Source organism: Rhinatrema bivittatum, chromosome 14, assembly GCF_901001135.1.
Source record: "Rhinatrema bivittatum chromosome 14, aRhiBiv1.1, whole genome shotgun sequence".
In the NCBI taxonomy this organism is placed as follows: domain Eukaryota; kingdom Metazoa; phylum Chordata; class Amphibia; order Gymnophiona; family Rhinatrematidae; genus Rhinatrema; species Rhinatrema bivittatum.
In genome coordinates, this window is record NC_042628.1 from 1,074,145 (window position 1) to 1,098,915 (window position 24,771).

At 42.7% G+C, this 24,771-nt stretch overlaps 1 protein-coding gene across 3 annotated transcripts in view; it reads left to right on the forward strand.

Moving 5' to 3' along the window:
• Positions 1-24,771, forward strand: part of PALB2 (partner and localizer of BRCA2) — a 41,540-nt gene that overhangs the window by 599 nt on the left and 16,170 nt on the right. Inside the window, exons 2-7 of one of the 3 annotated variants that reach the window (XM_029576542.1) lie at positions 6,099-6,158; positions 9,777-9,876; positions 10,473-12,335; positions 16,864-17,672; positions 18,610-18,702; positions 19,102-19,269. In XM_029576542.1, the coding sequence (XP_029432402.1) occupies positions 6,099-6,158; positions 9,777-9,876; positions 10,473-12,335; positions 16,864-17,672; positions 18,610-18,702; positions 19,102-19,269 (3,093 nt within the window). The remainder of the gene's footprint in view (positions 1-6,098; positions 6,159-9,776; positions 9,877-10,472; positions 12,336-16,863; positions 17,673-18,609; positions 18,703-19,101; positions 19,270-24,771) is intronic. The other 2 variants (XM_029576543.1, XM_029576544.1) reach the window with 2 other exon arrangements.

Sequence of the window (24,771 nt, forward strand, 5' to 3'; positions counted from 1 at the left end):
TATGGCAGTGACAAGTACTAGTATAGAAACATAGAAATGGCGGCAGAAGAAGACCAAACGGCCCATCCAGTCTGCCCAGCAAGCTTCACACTTTTTTTTTCTCATACTTATCTGTTACTCTTGGCTCTTAGTAACCTTTTGGTTCTGTTTCCCTTCCACCCCCACCATTAATGTAGAGAGCAGTGTTGGAGCTGCATCTAAGTGAACTATCAAGCTTGATTAGTTAGGGGTAGTAACCCCCGCAATAAGCAAGCTACACCCATGCTTATTTGTGAATGCAAATCCTTTTTTCCATATTTCCTCTTGCCGTTGGAGCTCAGAGCAATGTTGGACTCTTAGAGCAATGTTGGAGTCGCATTAACCGTGTGTATGTTTATTGAATAAGGGTATTATCTCCAGGTAGTAGCGTCATTCCTGTGAGCCACCCACTCTTCATTCACGTCTTCTAGACTTTATGGATCCACAGTGTTTATCCCACGCCCCTTTGAAGTCCTTCACAGTTCTGCAAAGGGGCGTGGGATAAACACAATAGAAGCCTGCATCTGCATCTACTAACTATACAGCGTTGATCACTTATTAATTATGCTCAGTCTATCTTCTCATCACTCCTGAAACTCTTTGAGCTAACTCCTTGCCCCTGTGTCCTGTATCCTCCTGTCTTGTGTGATATACCCACATTTACCAAAGATTTAGTGACATACGTAACTTTCACAGTGTGTGGAGGCAAATGTTCATGGTATCATCACATTGTCATTAGCAAAACTAAAGGGGCCCATTATGATAAATTGTCTTCATTTTTTAAAGGTTAAGGATGCTTTCTACCTATGAAGAATTTTTACCAAGTGTGTGTGTGTCCTACTCCATATTACACACAGTTGAGATTAAATACACACACAATAAAAAAAAACCTCTTGAAAAAAATGTAAATAAATCAGAAAATTCTTCCGACAGGCCTTCCCAGAATAATCTGCCTCCACTTGCCTACTCCTCTCATTCCTCTCGAACAATCCTCACACAAATGACTCTTAAATTGCACACTATTGATAGCTTTCTGTAAATATTGTATATAGCCCTTTGTAATTAACTTCCCTATTTACCTCTCAAAGTTGATGTTCCCTTTCCTTTCTTACTGCACTATGTATTTACTCCCTCCCTTTTCCCCTCCCTGTTAATTGTATTTCTATCTTTCAGTTACAATGTAAACCGGTATGATGTTTGCATACTAATACCGGTATATAAAAGCATTAAATAAATAAATAAATAAATTAAATAAATGTCTGAATTTTAACATTGGGTTTTGTGACAAAAATCAATGTCGTGTTCAAGTATGATGAACTCTGTTTTGATGTCAGTGGATTTGTTTAATGGACATATATTCACCTTAATATTTTTCAAGAGGTGTTTTTTTTTTTTATTGTATGTATTTAATCTGAATTGTGTGCAATATAGGGTAGTACTATGTATATAGATGTTATAGTTTTTTAGTTAAGTATTATCTAAATCTTTTTGGAATAAAGATGAAGTTTTGATTTAAGCACACACACGCAGTGGTTATTCCCCAACTCATCTTGCCTAATAGCAATTTATGGACTTCTCATCCAGGAACTTGTCAATTTTTTTTTTTTTTGAACTCCTATAAGCTAACTGCTTTAACCACATCCTCTGACATCAAATTCCTAAACTTAATTGTGCATTGAGTGAAAATAATTTTCTCTGATTTATTTAGCCATTTTATATACCATCGTTCCAAGTGAAGATCACAATGGTTTACAACATGACATACATATAATAGATCAAATGTACACTGACTTGATGTGAACATCTAACATACATATTGTAAATGTGCTACTTGCCAACTTTGTAAAGTGCCCCCTAGTCCTTCTATTATCTGAAAGAGTAAACAACCGATTCACATTTACCCATTCTTGTTCTATCATGATTTTGTAGAACTCAATCATAACCCACCCACCCCATCTGCTGCTTCTATTCTAAAACTAAGGAGTTTTAATAACCTGGCAGTTTCCTTATACTACATTGAATGTCCAGTTTAATAGAAACTGGCCTTTGTTGGATACTATACCATTAGCCTTCATCTGCAGCTACCCAATTTACTCAGTCCAGTCATTGTAGCAACAATCCTCAGCAGGGGGCAAAGCACTAGGGCTTATTTGGGAACCCTACAATCTTGGGCTCTAAGTCCAACCCCTAGTTATCACTGTTGCTCAATGATTGGGACTTCCTTCTCCTACGGGCTATGATCATTGTCACTGGCCAACCCAGGGTCCAATGTAATAAGGTGTGCTGGGGTGCACCCACTTGCTAGTGAGTGGTTTTGTACACATTTTTGTGCGCAGAACTATACTCCTGATTTAACAAGGAGTTTGATTCACAACTACACACTAGGGTAAGGGGTGGCCAAATGCAGTCCTCAAGGTCCTCAAACAGGCCAGATTTTCAGGATACCCACAATTAATATGAATGAGATACTGGAAGCAGGGCATGTAAATCTATCTTGTTATTTATTTAAAATCATTTATATACCACCTATACAACATGTTTTGTGAGATCTAAACAGTTTACAATAAAATAAAAAAAAGAATACAAAAATTCATAAAACAGAAATGAGGGATGAGAAAATCAGAAGGTAACAAATACGAAAGCATAAAAGGTGAAAAACAATTAAAATTATTAAAAGAAATGAGTCAGAAAATAACATGAGGGGGAATAAGACTGATGGTGTGTGGGGTTTGTTAGATATGTTAAGCATTTTTTTGAACTCTGATGGAGTCAGGAAGTGAATTCCATACCGTAGGGCCCGCCACTGAGAAGGCAGGCTCCACACTATCAAGATATCAAGTCCCATGTTGCTCCTTGTGGCCTTGGGCAAGTCACTTAACCCTCCATTGCCTCAGGTACAAACTTAGGCCTGGATTTATCAAAATGCACTAAATATCGCATGCAATAGGAAAAGGGTTAATAGGCAGTTTATCGCAAAGTGTGCTATGTTGTATTTCCTATGGGGAGTCCATTTTTAGTATTTTAAGCTCCTGGAGAGCCAATCCGCTTTGAAGTGGTGGAAAAAAGTGTGAAAAGCAGAATATAAAAAAAAATCTAAATATATTTTGGATATCCTGAAAATCAGGCTAGCTTGTGGCTCCTGAGGACTGGAGTTGGGCACCCCTGCACTAGCATTAGCAGCCTATAAATACATGTGCACAAACTAGTGCTCCTCTATGCAAATCCCATGTTAATGACAAAATTAGCTATTGCCCCCAGCACAGAGAGGTTTGTAGGCTTAATCCATGTTTTCTTAATGTTCAAAATTTAACTCCTTTTCAGAGTTGGAGTAAAATCCCTGTGGCCAGTTACTCTATTGAGCTGAATCTGGAGTTTATGATGTAGGGGACCTATGCTCAAGTATTTGTGCAGAAATAGTTTTTCTGTGCAGAAATGTTTATGCAGAAATTGTGCTTTGTGCACAAATCATTTTATGCACAGAATGTCTTTAATGCATGCTAAGCCTCCATGCACATGTTTGCGCATACATTATTGGGTTACTTCACTGTAAGCTCCTGTTGCATTACCATTTACTTACTGCATTGGAAGTTATGTGCATACATTATTGGGTTACTTCACTGTAAGCTCCTGTTGCATTACCATTTACTTACTGCATTGGAAGTTATGTGCATACATTATTGGGTTAGTTCACTGTAAGCTCCTGTTGCATTAGCATACCATTTACTTACTGCATTGGAAGTTATGTGCATACATTATTGGGTTACTTCACTGTAAGCTCCTGTTGCATTACCATTTACTTACTGCATTGGAAGTTATGCGCATACATTATTGGGTTAGTTCACTGTAAGCTCCTGTTGCATTAGCATATACCATTTACTTACTGCATTGGAAGTTATGTGGATACATTATTGGGTTACTTCACTGTAAGCTCCTGTTGCATTACCATTTACTTACTGCATTGGAAGTTATGTGCATACATTATTGGGTTAGTTCACTGTAAGCTCCTGTTGCATTAGCATACCATTTACTTACTGCATTGGAAGTTATGTGGATACATTATTGGGTTACTTCACTGTAAGCTCCTGTTGCATTACCATTTACTTACTGCATTGGAAGTTATGTGGATACATTATTGGGTTACTTCACTGTAAGCTCCTGTTGCATTAGCATATACCATTTACTTACTGCATTGGAAGTTATGTGGATACATTATTGGGTTACTTCACTGTAAGCTCCTGTTGCATTAGCATATACCATTTACTTACTGCATTGGAAGTTATGTGCATACATTATTGGGTTACTTCACTGTAAGCTCCTGTTGCATTACCATTTACTTACTGCATTGGAAGTTATGCGCATACATTATTGGGTTAGTTCACTGTAAGCTCCTGTTGCATTAGCATACCATTTACTTACTGCATTGGAAGTTATGTGGATACATTATTGGGTTACTTCACTGTAAGCTCCTGTTGCATTACCATTTACTTACTGCATTGGAAGTTATGTGCATACATTATTGGGTTAGTTCACTGTAAGCTCCTGTTGCATTAGCATACCATTTACTTACTGCATTGGAAGTTATGTGGATACATTATTGGGTTACTTCACTGTAAGCTCCTGTTGCATTACCATTTACTTACTGCATTGGAAGTTATGTGCATACATTATTGGGTTAGTTCACTGTAAGCTCCTGTTGCATTACCATTTACTTACTGCATTGGAAGTTATGTGGATACATTATTGGGTTACTTCACTGTAAGCTCCTGTTGCATTACCATTTACTTACTGCATTGGAAGTTATGCGCATACATTATTGGGTTAGTTCACTGTAAGCTCCTGTTGCATTAGCATATACCATTTACTTACTGCATTGGAAGTTATGTGGATACATTATTGGGTTAGTTCACTGTAAGCTCCTGTTGCATTAGCATTTACTTACTGCATTGGAAGTTATGTGGATACATTATTGGGTTAGTTTACTGTAAGCTCCTGTTGCATTACCATTTACTTACTGCATTGGAAGTTATGTGGATACATTATTGGGTTAGTTCACTGTAAGCTCCTGTTGCATTACCATTTACTTACTGCATTGGAAGTTATGCGCATACATTATTGGGTTAGTTCACTGTAAGCTCCTGTTGCATTACCATTTACTTACTGCATTGGAAGTTATGCGCATACATTATTGGGTTACTTCACTGTAAGCTCCTGTTGCATTAGCATACCATTTACTTACTGCATTGGAAGTTATGCGCATACATTATTGGGTTACTTCACTGTAAGCTCCTGTTGCATTAGCATACCATTTACTTACTGCATTGGAAGTTATGTGGATACATTATTGGGTTACTTCACTGTAAGCTCCTGTTGCATTACCATTTACTTACTGCATTGGAAGTTATGCGCATACATTATTGGGTTAGTTCACTGTAAGCTCCTGTTGCATTACCATTTACTTACTGCATTGGAAGTTATGTGCATACATTATTGGGTTAGTTCACTGTAAGCTCCTGTTGCATTAGCATATACCATTTACTTACTGCATTGGAAGTTATGTGGATACATTATTGGGTTACTTCACTGTAAGCTCCTGTTGCATTACCATTTACTTACTGCATTGGAAGTTATGTGGGGGTTTTTTAGCGCATGAGTAAAAAAAATATGCACTGAGGTTCAACCCACATTTTTTGCTCAAGTCTTATTATATCGCCTTCCAGAGAGTAAAAGACATGACACAATGATCAAACCAGATCTCTGGCCCATATCTATGAGAAAAATGCTTAGTAAATGGGGCCCAAAGTTTTGATATTTCCTTTGCTTCATAAAGATCTGCATTTAATTAATTTTTTTCTATCCTGTCCTTCCAAAAATGCTTAGAATGGGTCAAAGGAAAATACAGATCAATCTCCATAGACAAAACAAGGACACAGTAAGGCAAAATAATTAAAACAACTTGGGGTATGGAGCATCCCTGACCTAGAAAAAGAGGGAGCTTTAAATTATCTCAGACTGTAGGACCTAATGTTTTTCACAAGTTGTCGCCTTCAGCTTCAGGTTAACTTTCGTTTCTTTCTTTACAGTTGAAACAGAAGCTGGCATTCTTAAAACAAGAATACAATAAAACCTTTAACCGGCTACAAGTAAGTAAACCTTTTGTAATTGTTGAACCTCATGATTTGTTGGATAAATACCTTGGATAAATTGAGCTGCTTAGTTAATCCTGTAGTTAATCTATGTGTAATGGCAGAATTGCCATTTTCTGTGCAGAAAATGGCAGAGGAGAACCTGGCATGCTGCAAAAAGAGTGCGCAAAGATGAAGGCCTGGTGCGCCATTCACGACGAAGATGAAGGCCACCATGTGCTGTGAACGGAGTGTGCTCCGCTTGTGGCGAAGATGAAGGCCCCGGTGAGAGGAGAGGGGTGTGAAAAAGGAGAGGGGAAGGGTGAGCAAGAGGGTGTGAGAGAGAGCATGAGAGGTGAGAGAGGCCGGGGGGGGGGGGGGGCGGGGTGCTTGAGTGTGGGTTTCAGAGAGGGAGCCTATATGAGGAGATTGTGAAGGAGTGTGTATGTGTGTGTGAGAGATTGGGAGCTGGTGTGTATGTGAGGGTGCCAGCCTGTGTGAAGGGATTGTGTATGTGTGACCCAGTGATCAAACCAGATCTCTGGCCCAGTAAAATAAAGGGCCTCATCTACTAAGGCTTTTCTCCTTGTCTATGAGAAAATTCTTAGTAAATGGGGCCCAAAGGTTTGATATTTCCTTTGCTGTGTGAAGGGGTGCATGAGAGAGAGACATAGGTAGCCTGTGTGAGGGTGTATGCATGAGAGAGAGCTGGAGCTTGTGTGGGTGTGTATGCAAGAGAGAGGGACCCTGTATGAGGGGATGTGTGTGTGTGAGAGTGAGGGAGACTGTATGAGGGTGTGTGTATGTGTACGAGAGAGAGAGAGAGAGGGAGGGACAGAGGGAGCCTGTGTGAGGGGATGTGTGTGTGTGAGAGTGAGGGAGACTGTATGAGGGTGTGTGTATGTGTACGAGAGAGAGAGAGAGAGGGAGGGACAGAGGGAGCCTGTGTGAGGGTGTATGCATGAGAGAGAGCTGGAGCTTGTGTGGGTGTGTATGCAAGAGAGAGGGACCCTGTATGAGGGGATGTGTGTGTGCGAGAGAGTGAGGGAGCCTGTATGAGGGTGTGTGTATGTGTACTAGAGAGAGAGAGGGAGGGACAGAGAGAGCCTGTGTGAGGGGATGTGTGTGTGTGAGAGTGAGGGAGACTGTATGAGGGTGTGTGTATGTGTACGAGAGAGAGAGAGTGAGGGAGCCTGTGTGAGGGTGTATGCATGAGAGAGAGCTGGAGCTTGTGTGGGTGTGTATGCAAGAGAGAGGGACCCTGTATGAGGGGATGTGTGTGTGCGAGAGAGTGAGGGAGCCTGTATGAGGGTGTGTGTATGTGTACGAGAGAGAGAGAGAGGGAGGGACAGAGGGAGCCTGTGTGAGGGGCAGTACTGAGAACGGGGTCAAACCCTGGGAGTGGTGATAGAGTGGAGGGGAGAGATACTGGCAGTTGGAGGAGTTGGGACCTGAGAGGGCAAAGTGGCCAGGGGAGTAGGGAGAGAGAGTGGAAGGAACAATCTTACAGTGAATTTCTAGGGAAATTCTGCTCAAAATATTTAAAATCCTGCATCTCTAAGTAATAACTTTTTTTCTGTATTCATTTAAAATGTAATTAGTTTTTTGTGGGTTTTTTTTTAATTCTTTTGAGTTTTCACAAATTATATTCCAGGAATACATCTTGAAAAAACAATGCATATATCCAAAAAACATTATAATAATAATTAAGAAAAAAGTTTAAATCACAAAATGGTAATCATGGTATGTGCTTCTAAGGTCCAATTAGACTCCTCCGTGGAATATTTGATACAATTCTACATAAACTAGAGGACTGGTCACTAACATAAGTGCTCAGCATTTATTTTATTTATTTTTAAAACTTTTCTATACCGTCGTTAAGTTAGATAACCGTCACAACGGTTTACAGCAAAGCACAATAATAAAAATGTGAGTGGTATAGATTACAAATTAATCATGTGCCATCATAGTGTGGTAACAATTCATTTCAATAAACTATGTGTGTAAATTAGGCTTGTCTGTTGGGAACGTATTAAGCGGATTGAATTTAACATTAATGTGCATTTGTAGCGTACAAGTAACCACTTCTAGTTCGGTGCGTCCTTATCAATCAACTGCTTTTTTCCTTCTCTTTATCTTTATAAAAAGCTTGTTTAAAAAGCCAGGTTTTCAGGTTGGTTTTGAATATTTTGAAGTTACTCTGCATCCTTATTTCGAGTGGCATGGAGTTCCATAGCACGGGGCCAGCCAGTGATAGTGCTCTCTCCCTAACAGGTGAGGAACAAGACTGAATTCCTGATTTATCAGAGAAAATATATGAAGCCCCTGACATTTTGACCACACATTTGCAGGGAAATTTAAGCAGAACCCCTCCCAATTCCAGGACCCTGGGTTTCATGAAAAGAAATCGATGCCTTCTCGTCTGCGTAGACCTGGCCAAATCAGGAAACATTTGAACTCTACTATTTAGAAAGGGCTCATACGATGTTTGAAATACTTCTTTAAAACACATTCTCTGGCCGACTCAAGCAGGAACGAGACAATTAGTGTAGCTGGTGTAACCAAATTTTCTTCAGATGTTTGCAGTATTGCGGTAATGTCCAGCTTTGGGGTTTCTATTGGAGAGAGAATTTGATTCTCATCCTTTATCAGAAGATTTTTTTCTTAAAAAATGGAATATAATAATAATATACCCTTGAAACTAAGGGAAGAGTCTGTTCAGTGACCTTAAGTACTTCCATCAAATGCCTTTTCCACTTGTCTTTAGGAAGAACATGTGGTAATTTGGGAAAATTAATACACCAAAGATTTCTTCCTCTAATTTGGTTTTCCATATTTTCTAGTTTAAGTTGAAGAAGCTGATTTTCCTTGCTTAATGCTTGTTGTAAAGCAAAAGAGCTTTCAGATCTTATTCTAACAGATTCCAACAATTTCTTATTTTCACTAGACTTTCTCCACATTAGTTAATCAAAAATCCTTAAAAAGGGGATTTATTTGTACCCCCAATATTTGTATTTAAGGTTTGAATTGCTTCCCAGATAACCTCCAAGCTGAATATAGCAGGTCTTACCAGTTTCACAGGTTGAAATTTTAGGGACTCAGTCCGGTCTCCTCGAGTCTGTTGTGCTGCAACACCGTTAGCAACTTCCCCTGCTTCCACAATGATCTTTTGCAGTGCTGAGGTGTCCTGCAGTCCCCCAGGCTCAGAACTCAAACGGTCGCCGCCTGATCTCGCTGCTGGCACTGCACCCGCGCCTCTGCCAGATTAGCAGGGGCAGTCCGCTCCTCTGGGACAGAGATGCCGAAAGCTCTGGGAGGTGGTCGGGCTCAGCTTCTCCTGACTCTCCTCCAGCGAGCTGACTCCGAGAGCTGAAGCTCCTCTTCAGACATGAGCGTCCATCGGGCCGGTGGGAGGGATTAGGGAGAGAGCAGCCATCTCGCTATCTCGCCTTCCGTATTCGGGCTGAGTGCGGCATTCAAGAGGAAAAGGTCAACAAGGTAAGAACAGACGCTCACTACCTCGAAGCTAGTTCGCCATCTTGGATATCAATAATTGTTTTTTTTAATGATAATCATTGTACAGTAATGCAGAAGATAATTATGATCTAATCTTATTTTGTTTCTCCTTTTAAACAGCGTTCACAAAGGGCTGAACGAGTAAAAACTCATGTGAAGAAAAAAATTGCAGAACAAAATTGTTTGCTTAAGCAGGAGCAGTCTGGAATGGGTATTCCAGGTATGGTTCGAGCAGTATGTTTCTTAGCTAATCAGTGTGAAGCTGCAATGTGTTATGCACCTGAACTCAACACCAGTCTTGGGCACATGTTATAAAGTAACTCACTTCTTTATGGCAGTTGGATATGAGGTCAACCAAGTAAAAGATCAGAAAGATACATAAAATGGGTCAAGTTCCTATAACAAAACTTAGGAAGTGCCCTTTCTTCTAAGCAATGTAGATAATTGTATAGCACTATCTGAACCGTTATTAAACAGCAAAAAATCAGAATACAGAAGCAGTGTATTGCAAAGCAGGTACTGCAGCAAAGAATGTGGGGCATTTAGTGGTCAGGGTGCTATGTAATGTACAAATTAGAATACAGAGCTGTAAGCCTGGAGATCCTTCTTTCATTCCTGTCGGTCTGTGTAATGTAAATGTGCGCGACTGTGTCTAGAACAGACTGAGAATCATGCGATACACAACTTACCAAAGAAGTAATGCTAGTGATGCCTGCTAGAATATTCATAGCCCACAGGGAGTGAAAAACATGAGCTGCTCTACATAACCTGCTGCTCATTTACAAACATTCATTCTCTTTATTGCTGTTGCCACAGATTCGAGAGATACTCTAGCTCCCAGTGTTGGCAAACTTGGCACCACACATGTATCAAAAGTAAATCTCAATGTGGAAAGAAGAATGACTGTGTCCTTTAATCTACAACCTGAATTCTTCAATATTGGTGGCAAGCAGCATGAAAGTTCAGTGCCAGAAGATAAATGTGATCAGAAAATGCTTGTCACTCCTACAGGAAGTGAGTGTGCACAAGAAAAGGAGCCAGAAAAAAGCCAAAGAAGCCGACAGAAATTGAGGAAGAACATATTGAAACTGAGAGAGAGGGAATCCACCTGTGAGTCTTCATCGTCTTCTACCTCAGTAACAAGTGATCTACTGTGCAAAACTGAGGTGGAGGGCAGAGAGCTGGACAGAGAAGAGCGAAAGTCACCAGTATTTAAGAGAAATGACAGAATTCTGAGCCTGGAGACCAAAAGATCAAAATCCTTATCATTTATAGGCAGTGATTCCAGAAACAATTTCATTCCTGAAGATCCAGCTTCAAAGGAGTGTTTAAGTGAAGCTGCAGGAGAATATAACCCTGGAAAAGTAACTGAATTCTCTTCCTGCATGTCACACACAGGCAATAACCTATCACTGCTTAACTCCAAGTCACCTACACACAACTCTAGGGAACTTGAACAGACACCATCACTTCTTATAGACATTGCTCTACCCACATGCAGAAGTACTGAGGAAACAGGAGATGTGTTTGTGTGCAAAACTACCAAAATGGTACTTAAAGGAAGTGACTCGGAGGGTCAGAAAGGAGCAGTTGGTGCGCTCCCTGATTTAGCTGTGCTTGATAGATCTTTGAGAACACAATCTGTCATTATTCCTTGTGCTACAGAAGACATATCCAGTACAGGAAGTAAGCCAGGGACTGGTGAAAGTTTGCACATCAGTGGGACTGAAGAAATATGGAAGCAAAAAGAAGATAAGATTCAAGTAAAGCCTTCTGTAGTGGGGAATGCGTCCTCTACTGCAGCAGAAAGTGCTCTAAGCTCTTGCACCATGGTGGAAGGGCTTCTCTTCCCAGTAGAGTACTACATAAGAACAACGCGACGCATGTCTAATTGTCAGAAGAAAGTAGACCTGGAAGCTGTAATTTATAGTCAGTTGGGGAAAAGCAGAAAAGGACCCAGAAAAAAATACAAAGACATAACCAAGTCAAACAAGGGAAGCCTAGAAGCAGCACAAAGAGAGTCAAAGATACAGCAGGGTAACAGCTTGGGCCTTTATTTTTTAAAGCAAGCTGATTCTAGTACGGCAGAAAATACCATCCCTGCAACCAGTGGGAACAGCGTTGCTGACAATTTGCATTCATCCTCAAGTCCATTGACCTGTCACAGGATTAAATCGACCAGAACAAGAAAGGGAAAAAGAAAATCTAAGTGCAAAATGAGGTCTGATACAGCACAGGCATTCACGTCCATGAACTCAAAGGGATACTGCTCTCAGGTGGACTGTAGGCAGGAAAGTAAGACAATTACATCTGTTAAGCAAGAGAGGCCTTTGGGTCTTGCAACTGGTGGACCAGAGCAACGGAAAGAAGCTGCACATTTCATGCCTTGTGGAAATCCAGTAGTGAGTGAAGCTTTGCAGAGGGAGGAACAAACTCATAATCTACTTAAGCAACATAATGTCTTAAATCTCCTGAAAGAAGCAATGAGCAGTGATGGGGAAGAGACTAAGCTACAGGTACACAAGACTTCTGTACCAACCATCAGTTCTGCTGGGGTACAGACAGTGGCTTGGTATGCGCAGCAACAATTCACAACTCAGCAGTTAATAACTAAAGAATTTTTCTCTGAAGATTCCTCTAATTCCTATCCACAGTGCAGGCGAGAGAGGCCACTACAAGGTAAGTGTAAGATCTAATGCTCCAGCATTTGGCAGCCTTGTACCCAACTGTTAAAAATCTATAAGCTATCAAGCGCACTAAGATCAGTCAGGTGGAATCTATTCATTCCTTCATTGCATTACTGCGCACAAAGGCCTTCACGGTTGCTGGTCTCCTACTTGGGAATCACTCCCAGCCGAGATCAGAGGTATTGCATGCACACAAACTTTTAGAAAGAAGGTGAAAGCATTCCTTTCATCTTCATTCAGTCATGCCAGTCCAGATGCATGGATTATGTCCCCCAACCAGCAGATAGAAACCTAGAAAGCTTTGCTGACATTCCTTTATAGGTTCCAGTGCTGTACTCAGCCTGCCAATGTTGTCTGTCTCCCGCATATGGTAGGAGCATCCCATGCTATGACTGAAGCTGGGGGAAGGGTAGATTAGGTTGCTTCTGAATGATAGTTGTCTTGTAATCTGGTACTTGAGAGGCAACATTTAGTTAAAAGGGGGTTATTCCCAGGGTGTTGTGAATACTCTCTTGTGGGCGAGGAAGGGTTCTACAGCATTAGTGAATGTGAAAGTCTGGAGATCTTGAGGACTGATGCAGGGAACGGAGTGTCAGCCAAAAAAGCTTTATTGCTATCTATTTTGGACTTCTTGCAGGAAAGCTTGAATAAGGGGTTAACCCTTAATTCTCTGAAAGTAGAGGTAACTGCTATTGTTTGTTACACAGGGCGTTTTCTTCCCATCCGAATGTTTTGTTTCCTCCATGGGTGAGAGAACTAGTCCCTGCATGGGATCTAATCTTGGTTTTCAGATCCCTACCATTTGAACTAATGAGGAAGGCTTTGGTTTGACATTTGATTCTTAAAACTGTGTTTTTGATGGCAATATTCAGCCAGGCATGTTTCAGAGCTTCAGCCACGATTTTGAAGGAGCCCTTTCTGAGATTTTTCTGAGGTGCTGGTTTATGATTGCACAGAGTCTTTATTGCTTATCAAGGTAGTATCATCCTTTTACCTCAATTAAGTGGCTTGTCTGCTCTCCCTCTGCATGGTTCATGCCAGGAAAAATATACTCCGTTGCATCATCTGGATGTGAGAAGGATTTTACTTAAATATTTGATTATTAATGATTTCTGGAAATCCAATCATCTTTGTTCTTCTCAGTGGTCTCAGGAAGGGTAAAGCTGCTTCCAAGGCGTCAATAGCTGAGTGGATTAACGAGATCCTAGACATAGCCTGCATTGAGGATTTACTTCTTCCTAAGAAGTTGGCCACTTGCTCTCCGTTGATGTCCTTTTTGAAGCATTATCACCTTGATGTCCAAGCCAGATAACAGGTGGCCTTTGATTTAGGAGTCTTGAGAGCAGTTGATGAATAGTTTGGGTACATCCCATGCATTTGGACTGGTCTGGCTGGCTGAAGAGGAAGGAGAAATGTATTCTTGGCTGATAATTTCCTTTCTTTGTGCCCAGCTAGACCATTCCAAAACCCTCCCCGTCGAGAATTATCTGCAGTACCTGTTGACTGTACAAAATAAATATAATATAAATGGCTCTTTCTGAAAGGATGTCACTGATGGCAGCCCTGATTGAGCAATGGTTTGGTCCCTTTCAGGTAAGAAATTGTTTGCTTTTTAAATTATTCTTTATCTTACCTCATCTTATTTGGTATTTCCTAGAAGCCCTTTGGTTCTAAGGCTGTGGAGGTTGCTTATTTCTTACTACTTTAGCTTCTTACGTGGAATATGGGCAGGCTGAGTGCAGCTTGGGACCCTGTAAGGGGTGATGTCAGCAAACCTGTTCTCTTCTTCTGTTGTTTGGGAGCATAACCCATGCGACTGGACTGGTCTGGCTGGAGCCAAGGAAAGGACATTTCTTCACTTAAGGAGGCTTTTAGTTGATTGATGACAGGTTTTATCCTCTGTGCAATGTGTAAGACAGCTTTTGTAGGGTGAAAGTGGATGCACATAGACTGATACCGGTAGAGGTTTGTCGCCTTGTTTTTATGTATTGTTTGTGAATGTTTTATTGCAGATCACGGTGAATTTTATATTATGTGGTCTATACATTTTTAAAACTAAACTGGTGATGCAATGCTGGAACTTTCAGCAGAGTGTGCTGCACTACTGAGGCAGAAAGCAGAGAAGCTCCAAGGTCAAGCATCGCTCTTGAAGGAGCACTTCATGTAGATGTAAAGTTGCAGCTGAATGTGGCACAATGCTAGTAAAATAAGTTGGAAATTTTGCGAGTACAATAGCTGACTGCTAAGCTTTGCAGTGCTGGGACAGGATAGCTGTCTTACCTTGTAGCATGCCATGCTGGCTTCCTCTTTACCTCTGCTATTGTTTTACTGAAGGTGCAAGATGTGAAACATTCCTTCAGAATGGCCATGGTAAAGCATGGTGCAGTAGTAATGAAGTGAAGATAGAAATGGCTTATCCATTCTGCTGCCCTTCACACTTCAACAAGAAGTAACAGCTCCAAATGAGTATCATGTGCTGAGCTGTGCTACATAACTTGAAGTGCAGATAATATTATTCAAAAATGACTGACATTTATAAGGAAGAGACCATCCCTACCTAGTCCACACTGCAGTATAATATTTTTTTCCCTGAGGAAATGTATCTTGATGAGTAGTTTAATTGATATATACACTGTTTGCACAAAGGAAGAGCAGGATCTGGGGGTGATTGTATCCAATGATCTTAAGGTAGCCAAACAGGTGGATGAAGTGACGGTAAAAGTCAGAAAGCTGCTTGACTGCATAGGGAGAGGAATGGTCAGCAGAATAGGGAGGTGATATTGCCCCTGTATAAGGTCTCTGGTGAGCCCTCACTGGGAATACTGAGTACAATTCAGGAGATCGCACCTTCAAATGGATATAAACAGGATGGAGTCACTGCAGAGGGCGGCTACTAACATGGTCTGTGGTCGTCCTTCTAAATCATATGGTGATAGACTTAAAGATCTTAATATGTATACTCTAGAGGAAAGGTCTTAATATGTATACTCTAGAGGAAAGGTGAGACATTCGAATGTCTCAAAGGTTTCCATTCACAAGAAGTGAGTCTTTTTCAGTGAAAAGGAAGCTCTAGAATGAGGAGTCATGAGATGAGGGTGAAAGGGGGTAGATTCAGGAGTAATCTCAGGAAATATTTCTATGTTACAGAGAAGGGTGGTGGAGATGAGGACAGGATCTGAATTCAGGAGAGCCTGGGACAGGCACAGGGGATCTCTGAGGGAAGGGGGTGTGTGGATGGCTGTACGGTCTTTGTCTGTTCTCATGTTTCTATGTTACAGAGAGGGTGGTGGATGCATGGAACAGACTCCCAGTGGAGGTGGTGGAGATGAGGACAGGATCTGAATTCAGGAGAGCCTGGGACAGGCACAGGGGGTCTCTGAGGGAGGGGTGTGTGGATGGCTGTATGGTCTTTGTCTGTTCTCACGTTTCTATGTTACAGAGAGGGTGGTGGATGCATGGAACAGACTCCCAGTGGAGGTGGTGGAGATGAGGACAGGATCTGAATTCAGGAGAGCCTGGGACATGCACAGGGGATCTCTGAGGGAGGGGGTGTGTGGATGGCTGTACGGTCTTTGTCTGTTCTCATGTTTCTATGTTACAGAGAGGGTGGTAAATGCATGGAACAGACTCCCAGTGGAGGTGGTGGAGATGAGGACAGGATCTGAATTCAGGAGAGCCTGGGACAGGCACAGGGGGTCTCTGAGGGAGGGGTGTGTGGATGGCTGTACGGTCTTTGTCTGTTCTCACGTTTCTATGTTACAGAGAGGGTGGTGGATGCATGGAACAGACTCCCAGTGGAGGTGGAGGAGATGAGGACAGGATCTGAATTCAGGAGAGCCTGGGACAGGCACAGGGGATCTCTGAGGGAGGGGGTGTGTGGATGGCTGTATGGTCTTTGTCTGTTCTCATGTTTCTATGTTACAGAGAGGGTGGTGAATACATGGAACAGACTCCCAGTGGAGCTGGTGGTGATGAGGACAGGATCTGAATTCAGGAGAGCCTGGGACATGCACAGGGGATCTCTGAGGGAGGGGTGTGTGGATGGCTGTACGGTCTTTGTCTGTTCTCATGTTTCTATGTTACAGAGAGGGTGGTGGATGCATGGAACAGACTCCCAGTGGAGGTGGTGGAGAGGAGGACAGGATCTGAATTCAGGAGAGCCTGGGACATGCACAGGGGGTCTCTGAGGGAGGGGGTGTGTGGATGGCTGTACGGTCTTTGTCTGTTCTCATGTTTCTATGTTACAGAGAGGGTGGTAAATGCATGGAACAGATTCCCAGTGGAAGTGGTGGAGACGAGGACAGGATCTGAATTTAAGAAAGCCTGGGATAAATACAGGGGATCTCTAATGAAGTGATGCTAAATTAATTGGATGGACCATACGGTCTTTTTATGCTGTCATGTTTCTATCACTTCCTGAGTCAGTCTATGCTGTAGGCTCGCCACTCTTTGAGAATTGGGGTCTCCTAATCTTTCCCTTCCTCCTGATGTCACAAGGTATCTTCTGTTCCTGTTTTTAGATAAGACAGACAGCCATGAAAAAGTGATCTGCAACTTTTCTGATGGCAGTGGGCCTTCAGCTGGTGGTGTTGGTATCTCAAATTCTCCTTTTCATGTACACAAGGAAATGTTCCAGAGTTTGGACATCACAGACTTCCATTTACCTGATGATGAGTTTGGTTTTCTGAAACTTGAGAAACTGAAATCTCCATTGCTGGCACATGTGGAGCCTTATGTTCTTGTGCCACTCAGAGATGAGCATCTAGCTCCTGGCAGCAGAAAACTGCTTAATGCCAAAAGTAGGATACAAGAAGATGGTGTCCTGGCTCCTCCTGGAAATTCACTTCCTCAGACATCTAATGTAGGAAACCAAGAGCCTCTCAGAAAAAAGGAATTTCCCCCCAGTGCCCTTCTCTCAACCCCTGCCTGCACCATCTCATTGCACGGTGCTGGCAGTCAGCTTGCAATAGACACACATGTGCCTGCTTTTCCCTTCCTGGGTTTAACTCCAGCAGCTCCTGTGCTGGATCCCAGTAGACAAGATCCGACTTGTTTTAAATGCTGCAGAGAAATCAGCACAGACACCAGCCAAGGTGAAGGTCATGGATGTACTTTATTGGCTGATACATCACAGTTACAGAACTGTGTGTCTGACGTGCTGAGCAGTGATGGAGGCGAGGATGCGATCCATGTACTCCAAGCCAGGAGAGCACATGAAAGTAAAATGTATTCACAAGAAGGCAAGTTGCTAGCAAGCCAGATCTTGATGTGCAGGAATGAGCTGCAATGTGATGATTCCAAGGAGTGCTGCACTGGAGACCCCAGAGAGGTGAGGTACCCTCTGCTCACTTTTAGGATCATTTATCAAAATGTGTTATGCTGTGAATGCTATCGCACGGTTTTAATGCCAGAAATTACTATAGCTTTTTCCCTGGCATTAAGCTGTGCTATATGTCCGAAATGGCCATAACACAATTCGCGATAAATTTTGGAATTGCATTTTGGCCATTTCTGGGCTTGGAGAGGGGAGAGTGGATGAGAGGGAGAGAGAACATCTATTTATATCTCTATAGGAGGGACAACCGATAGGTCGAGGTGAGCTGTTAGTGGTGGTTTAAGGGCAAGTTTTGCATGAAGAGTGAGACGTTTGAACAGCACAGTACATCTTGGTGAAGATTTGACGTCATTTGGAGTCCGTCAAGCTAGGGTGAGAGAATATATTAGAAATGTCATCTTTGTGAGACTTTCCTCACTGCAAATGACGTCAAATCTTCACCAAGGTGTTCTGTGCTGTTCGTACATCTCACTCTACATATGAAACTGGCCCCTAAACCACCACTAACACTTCACCTTGACCTATCAGGTGCTCCTCCTATAGAGATTTAAATACTTAACTACTATGAGGGCCTTGTAGATAGTCTCTCTCGCTCTTTCTCTCACTCAACTTTTTTTTTGATGAATGATGGGGTTTCCTTGCTGTGTCTTCCCTGGTGGGGGCGCTGGCAGCTGCCAGTCAGGTTTTCGAAACAAAAAATCCTCTCCTACATGCATCCTTCCTCTACCCCTGCATGCTCAAGTCACCTCCTTTCCTCCACTCCCTTCCCGCCCCACCTGCAGCTCCCTTCCCCCTCCCACTAACATTGCTGAGGAAACTATTATTCTATTTATCCTCCCAAGAGTGGAAGGTTTCTAATCCATGAAAAAATGTGATTTCCAGCATGTAAGGTGTGGGCTATTCACAGGTTTTACCTCCTTCCTTTTCCCAGAAGAACAAAGGGAAAGCAGAATCTGCTTCCGGTATGTTATGTGCTATACTTGAAGGAAAGGAAGGATGTCTGCAGCTGATCTCCAAGTTACAGGTGTGTCTAACTGGACCCACAAACTCTGAAATCCTGCCTTGGTTCAGTGATGCCCTGAAGCAAGCCCTTGAAGTCCTGTATCCAGGGAATAAGGTCCAGAGCTAAGCATACTGTCCTGAATCGCCACTAATTTTAATGTTTTATTATACAGTATGTATTCCTACTGAAAGCTTATGTTGTACATGAAATGTTCAATCCAGTGTCGAATTGTCTGGCGCTTTACAATAGCACAGGGCAGCCTCATTCAGTGACTGATGAGAACTGCTGCTTCCTTTGAAGTTCAGCAGAGACTTGGCACTGTTGCTCTTAACCCTTTAGCTTCTCATCCACAGGGGAAACAAATATAAAAATGGACAGACCTTTGTTTGAATACTAATACGCAGCCTCCTTTCTTGGCAGACACTTTCAGGCTTCTGTGCTGTGGATATCAGCAGTGTGTGGTGGGACACTGCTGACAGCAGTGGCAAAGAGCTCTGCATTGTGACAGCTTGTGAGTTCTCGATCTCTCTCTGGAAACCTGAGGAACCATCTAACTGGAAACTCGCTCACATGTGGAGCTTTTCTAAGGTACACAGGTTGTGTAAAACAGTCTGATCCAACTTAGTGACTGGAAAATGTTCACACTTAAGAGATATCTGCTAACTTTCTCTTCGTCCAGTCAGACCAATCCAGACAAGTGGGTTATGAATCCCGACCAGCAGATAGAGACAAAAGCAATCGGGTATGCTGATGTCGCCCATGTATACATCCATGCTGATCTCAGCCTGCCAGTATTCTCTGTCTCCAGTAGATGAGTACAGGTGCAACTCGTGCTGCCCATGTATACATCCATGCTGATCTCAGCCTGCCAGTATTCTCTGTCTCCAGTAGATGAGTACAGGTGCAACTCGTGCTGCCCATGTATACATCCATGCTGATCTCAGCCTGCCAGTATTCTCTGTCTCCAGTAGATGAGTACAGGTGCAACTCGTGCTGCTAGGGGTAGCTCTTGAGGTGATAGACAAGTTCTTCCTCCCTCAGTTGAGGGAGGTAGTTGGATCAAAAATGAAGAGAGGTCCCGAAAGGCAACTTTTGAGGTAAAAGCAGGGCTCTTCCCTCGGTTGAGCAGAGCCTGGGTAGACGAGGGGGCTTCTGGATTGAAATTCCTCCTTATTTTCTTATTTTTGCCTCTTTCCCCCCCCCCCCCCCCCCCCCCCCCCCCACACCACACACACACACACACACACACACACACACTTTCCTCTCCAAGGGTCTCCCCTGCTGGCTGTTTTTCCTATTCTCCTTTTGACTGTTGCTGCTCTGCTACTTTAAAGTTTTTAAGCCAGACCCAAACCAAAAAAAAAAAAAAAAGAGAAACAGAGGATCCAGCTGCTGGGTTGCAGGATGGCTGCTGACTAGAGGCAGCTCCTGACTGTAAGGAAGTTCTAGCTTGGGGGAAAAGCATAATGGCGGTGGCAGCAGAGCAAGGGAAGAAGCACATTTGCAAGGCGGCTTCAGGGGGAGCTTCAAGGTTATGCCACACCTATCGGGGTACAGATGGGGCACTGTGGTGGCAATTCAGAGTCTCCCAGGGGATCTGCAGCCAGGCAGCAGGTGACACAACCGGGTGCTGCTGAAGCTAATTGTCCAAATCCTAGGTTAGCAGCCATCTTAGGGCCACATTATGGTGCAGGAGAGCTAGATCCTCACCCCGAGGAACAGGTATCGGGGGAAGGAATCCCGTTTGGCAGTGGCCTGCACATGAACTCCCGTTTCTCTCTTTTTTTTAGAGGCTTCCTCGTAAGCTTGGATAGCACTTGTCAGGAATCAGGAATTTGTAAAGTGTTTGCAACAGTTCTTCTCTTTAGCACAAAGTTCATTCCAGGGGTCCACTCCAGGTCTTCTCAAGCCCTTCTGGCTCAGCGACTGGCAGTAAGAAAAGGCCTGGGGCAAAGGAAGGAGCAGGATGTGGAGGAACATCATTTGTCAGAATCAGAGGATTCTTTGGATAGTTTTAAGAGGTTGCCTGATTTTCTTTCTGGGGAGGATTTGGAGGAAGGCATCCTACGGAAGAGAAGAATGCCGCTGCTCTCTTCCATAAAGAGGAGCTTGCAGCCTTAATTACATACTAATTGAGTACACTAAATATAGTGGATGATAAGAAAGAGGTGACTTCCAGTTCAGCAGGAGATCCTTTTATGGTCTTTTCTATTGCATCAGGCTGTAAAGGATCTTATTGATCTGGAGTGAGTCTTCCCAGAGGTGAACTTTAAAGGGGGTTGCTCCCTGGCTAGATTGCATGCCTTGGTGCCCCAGGAAAGGAATGGGCTTAGATTCCCAAAGATGGATGCACTGGTATGTTCAGTTATGAAAAGAACCACGATACCAGTGAAAGGGAGCACAGCATTGAAGGATATGCAGGAGAGAAAAATAGTCTGTGCCGATGCAGGCCTTTGAAGTAGTCAGCATGGCCTTGCGGATACTGTAGCTGCCTTTTCCAATATTGTGGCAAGGTCAGACTTAAGATTAGCACAGTGCGTCCAGGAAGAAATTATTGATGATTCTTTTCAATTAGAACCTGAGGAAGCGTATTTAGCAAATGCCTCGTTTGATCTCGTGCATGTGTCGGCCAGGAGCATGGCATCCATAGTGGCAGCAAGGCGACTGCTCTGGCTGTGGAACTGGTTGGTGGAATTTATTTCCAAATCCAGTTTAACCAAGTTGACATTCAAAGGTCTTTTGTTTCTCAATGAGCTTGAGAAAATGGCAAAAGCATAGAGTGAGTCTAAAGAACCAAGACTCCTAGAGAATAGGCCTAGGGCCGCCTCTTGCTTCACCCCGCCTCGAAACAGATTTTAGGACTTGAGATTTAAGCAAGGGCACTCGACAGGTTTTCAGAGATCCTGTACATTTGGCAGGTATTAGTCCTTTCGGACAGCCAGAAAAGGAAGTAAGGAATGGTGCCTGTGGATCTGGTGCCGCTTGAACCTCCCAATGAGGATTTGGGTATCCAGGTTCCAGTACCAAGGATAGGGGTCATCTGTACAGGTTCTGTCAGGAACAGGTCTAAATTGCTTCAGATCTTTAGGTTCTAGAAGTCATATGGGACAATTACGGTATGCCTTAGTTTCTTTGTCCAGTTTCAGATGCTTTTCTGGTTTCTCCTTGCCAATCAGTGAGAAAGCCAAGAGGTGGTAAGAGCACTGCTGAACTGTGATGCCAGTTGCAAAGACCAGTGGGACCTGGGCCATTACTCCATTTACTTTGTAGTTCCCAAGAATGAAGGAACTTTACGTCCCATTCTGGATCTCAAGCAGGTCAACAAGTTTCTGCAAATATACTGTTTCAGGATGAAGACTGTGAAATTGGTCATTCTCTTGGAGACGAGGGTTGTTCCTGACTTCTTAGACCTCATGGAGGCATATCATCATATTCAATAAAGGCAGACCATCAATGTTTTCTTCACTTTGTGGTGCTGGGGGAGCATTTCCAGTTTCAGACTCTACCCTTTGGGTTAGCCACAGTAGCAAGAGACTTTTCAAAGGTGATGGTGGTGGCAATGTTGTTGCGAAGGAAAGGCATTTGTTTATCTTTATCTGGATGACTAGATGATTAGTGCAAAATGAAAGAAGAAAAGAGTAATCAGTTATTGCAGGAGCTGGGGGTGGATAATCAAGAGCAGTTTAGAACCTTCGCAAACCCTGGAGTATCTGAGAGCTCTTTTCAACACACAAAAGATGGGTATGTGCATCTAGCAGAATAGAGGATTCAGAAGCTTCATCAGCAAATTCTTTCCATGTTATCAGACAGGAGGCCAACAGTGTGGAGCTATCGTCAACTCCATGGTGGAACTGTTAGGCAAGAGCCCAGTTGGGACCTTTGCAGAAGTCATTGTTATCCAGGTGGGACCCTCAGGCCCAGAATAACTCCATACAGCTGCTGGTACCTCAAAGTGTCAGGGTCAGCCTGAGATAGTGGATGAAGTCAGAGAATTTGACGATAAGTGTGGACCTGAACCTTCCAACCTGAGTAATGGTGACAGTGTATCAGGTTGGGGCACTCTCTGCCTGGAACAGGTGGCTCAGTGCTGCTTGTCAAGGGAGGAAGTGAGTTAGTCCATCCATCAATTGGAGACCAAAGCTATTTGGCTGGCCCTGTTACACTTTGATTCGATATTAAAGGACCAAGCAGTTGAGTGATGTCTGACAATGCAAAGGCAGTAGCGTATATTAACCCTCAAGGAGGTACCTAGAATATTCAGGTAGCAGAAGAGGTTCAAATTTTTATATATTGGGCAGAGAGAAATCTGATTGGGATATCAACTGCTTACATAACAGGCACAGAAAATGTGTAGTTGGACTTCCTCAGTTGACATACCAAGGACCCAGAAGAGTGATCTCTGTTGCAAGCTACCTTTGGCCGTGGCCAAATGAGTTCTACAGATGGATTTGATGGTGACCTGCAAAATGCGAAAGTGGATAATTTTTTACAGTTGTAGAGAGAGTGGTTCTCTCTGGATAGGTGCTTTGGTTCAGTGCTGGCCATCTGAGTCAGTCCTATGTGTTTCCACCTTGGTCAATGATGGGGAAAGTGGTTCAGCAAATTTCAGACAATCCAAGGCTGATGATTCTAGTAGTTCTGGTTTGGCTGAGGCACCCTTGGTCTGCGGATCTGGTTCGTTTGCTGCACGGAAAATCCAGTATGTATTCCTCCAGAAGGGGAATTATTATCTTAGGGACTAGTGTTTCATTCATTTATTTATTTATTTATTTATTTATTTATTTATTTTTGTTATACCGAGTTTCATGATAGGCATCACATCAACCCGGTTTACAAATAACAAGGAGTGTAAAGCATAACGTAACGTAAAAAACAATATTTTCAATAAGAACCTTGAACTTTAAATACAGTGAATCAGAAAAAGGGAGAGGGAAAGTTACAAAAAACAAGGAAAATAAACTTGGGATGGAAGGGGAGAAATTGAACAGCACAATATTTACATTTCAGCCTATTGATACATTAGAATAGCAAGTGAAAAAATAAGACTATGAAACGGTACATAGGTAATCAAATGAATAAATATGACAGTTGTGAATGGTAATAGTATGATAAATATTCAGCAGGAATTAGTGAGAGAGGGTTTGAGGTTGGTTGGTTTCATGAGGGTCCAAGTTGGAAATGTCTTATGGCTTGGCACTTGAGAGGGCCTCCCAAGTTAAGAAGGTTATTCTCAGGAGGTGCTGGATTCCCTTTTAATTACTAGGAAGTTCTCCACTTCCATGGATTAGTAACTTTGTTACCTGAACTGCGGTATATAAAACTGTTAAATAAATAAATAAATATGTGTGAATCTGAAGAATCTTTGAAAACGGGTATGCTGATAGATGGTTGTGTTAATTCTGGTGGGTCTGGAGTTCTTGCCCAATGGTTTCGAAAGGTCTCGAAAGGTTTGGTGCTTAATTCTTTGAAACTACAAGTTGCGGCTATTGTATGTCACAGGGAGAGAGTTTTTGGCCAACCCTTGTCTTCTCACCTAGATGTATTGTGTTTTTTCAGCGCAGTGAAACATCTTAGATCTCCAGTATGGCTTTGTTTCATCTTGGGACCTTAATTTAGTTCTGACTTTTTTTGTCAGAGCTACAGTTTGAGCCTCTTATGCATTTTAATCAATAAAATTAAAAAAAAAAAAAAGGATAAAGCAAATTTCAAAACGCTGCATTCCTTACATGTGAGGAGAGTTCTTCTACACCTGTGGTTCCCAACCCTGTCCCGGGGACACCCCAGCCAGTCAGGTTTTCAGGATATCCACAATGAATATGAATGAGAAATGTCCATCAACCAGTTTCGCAACCACAAAAGTCTCCTAGCTGATAATGCAAAGACAATTGTCCTAGAAGAGGTGCGAATAAGATCATATAAAGCATCAGCTCTGTAGGCTACCACTGCTCGGATTCCTTGGGTGAGAGACCCCTGGCATTCTGACTGCTGCAACCATCACAGGCTTGCCCGAAGCACAAAACTGCTGCACACTGCAGCACGGATGCCCAGAGCAGAGACTTCCAAAATCTTTTAGAGGTGCACCTCGAGCTT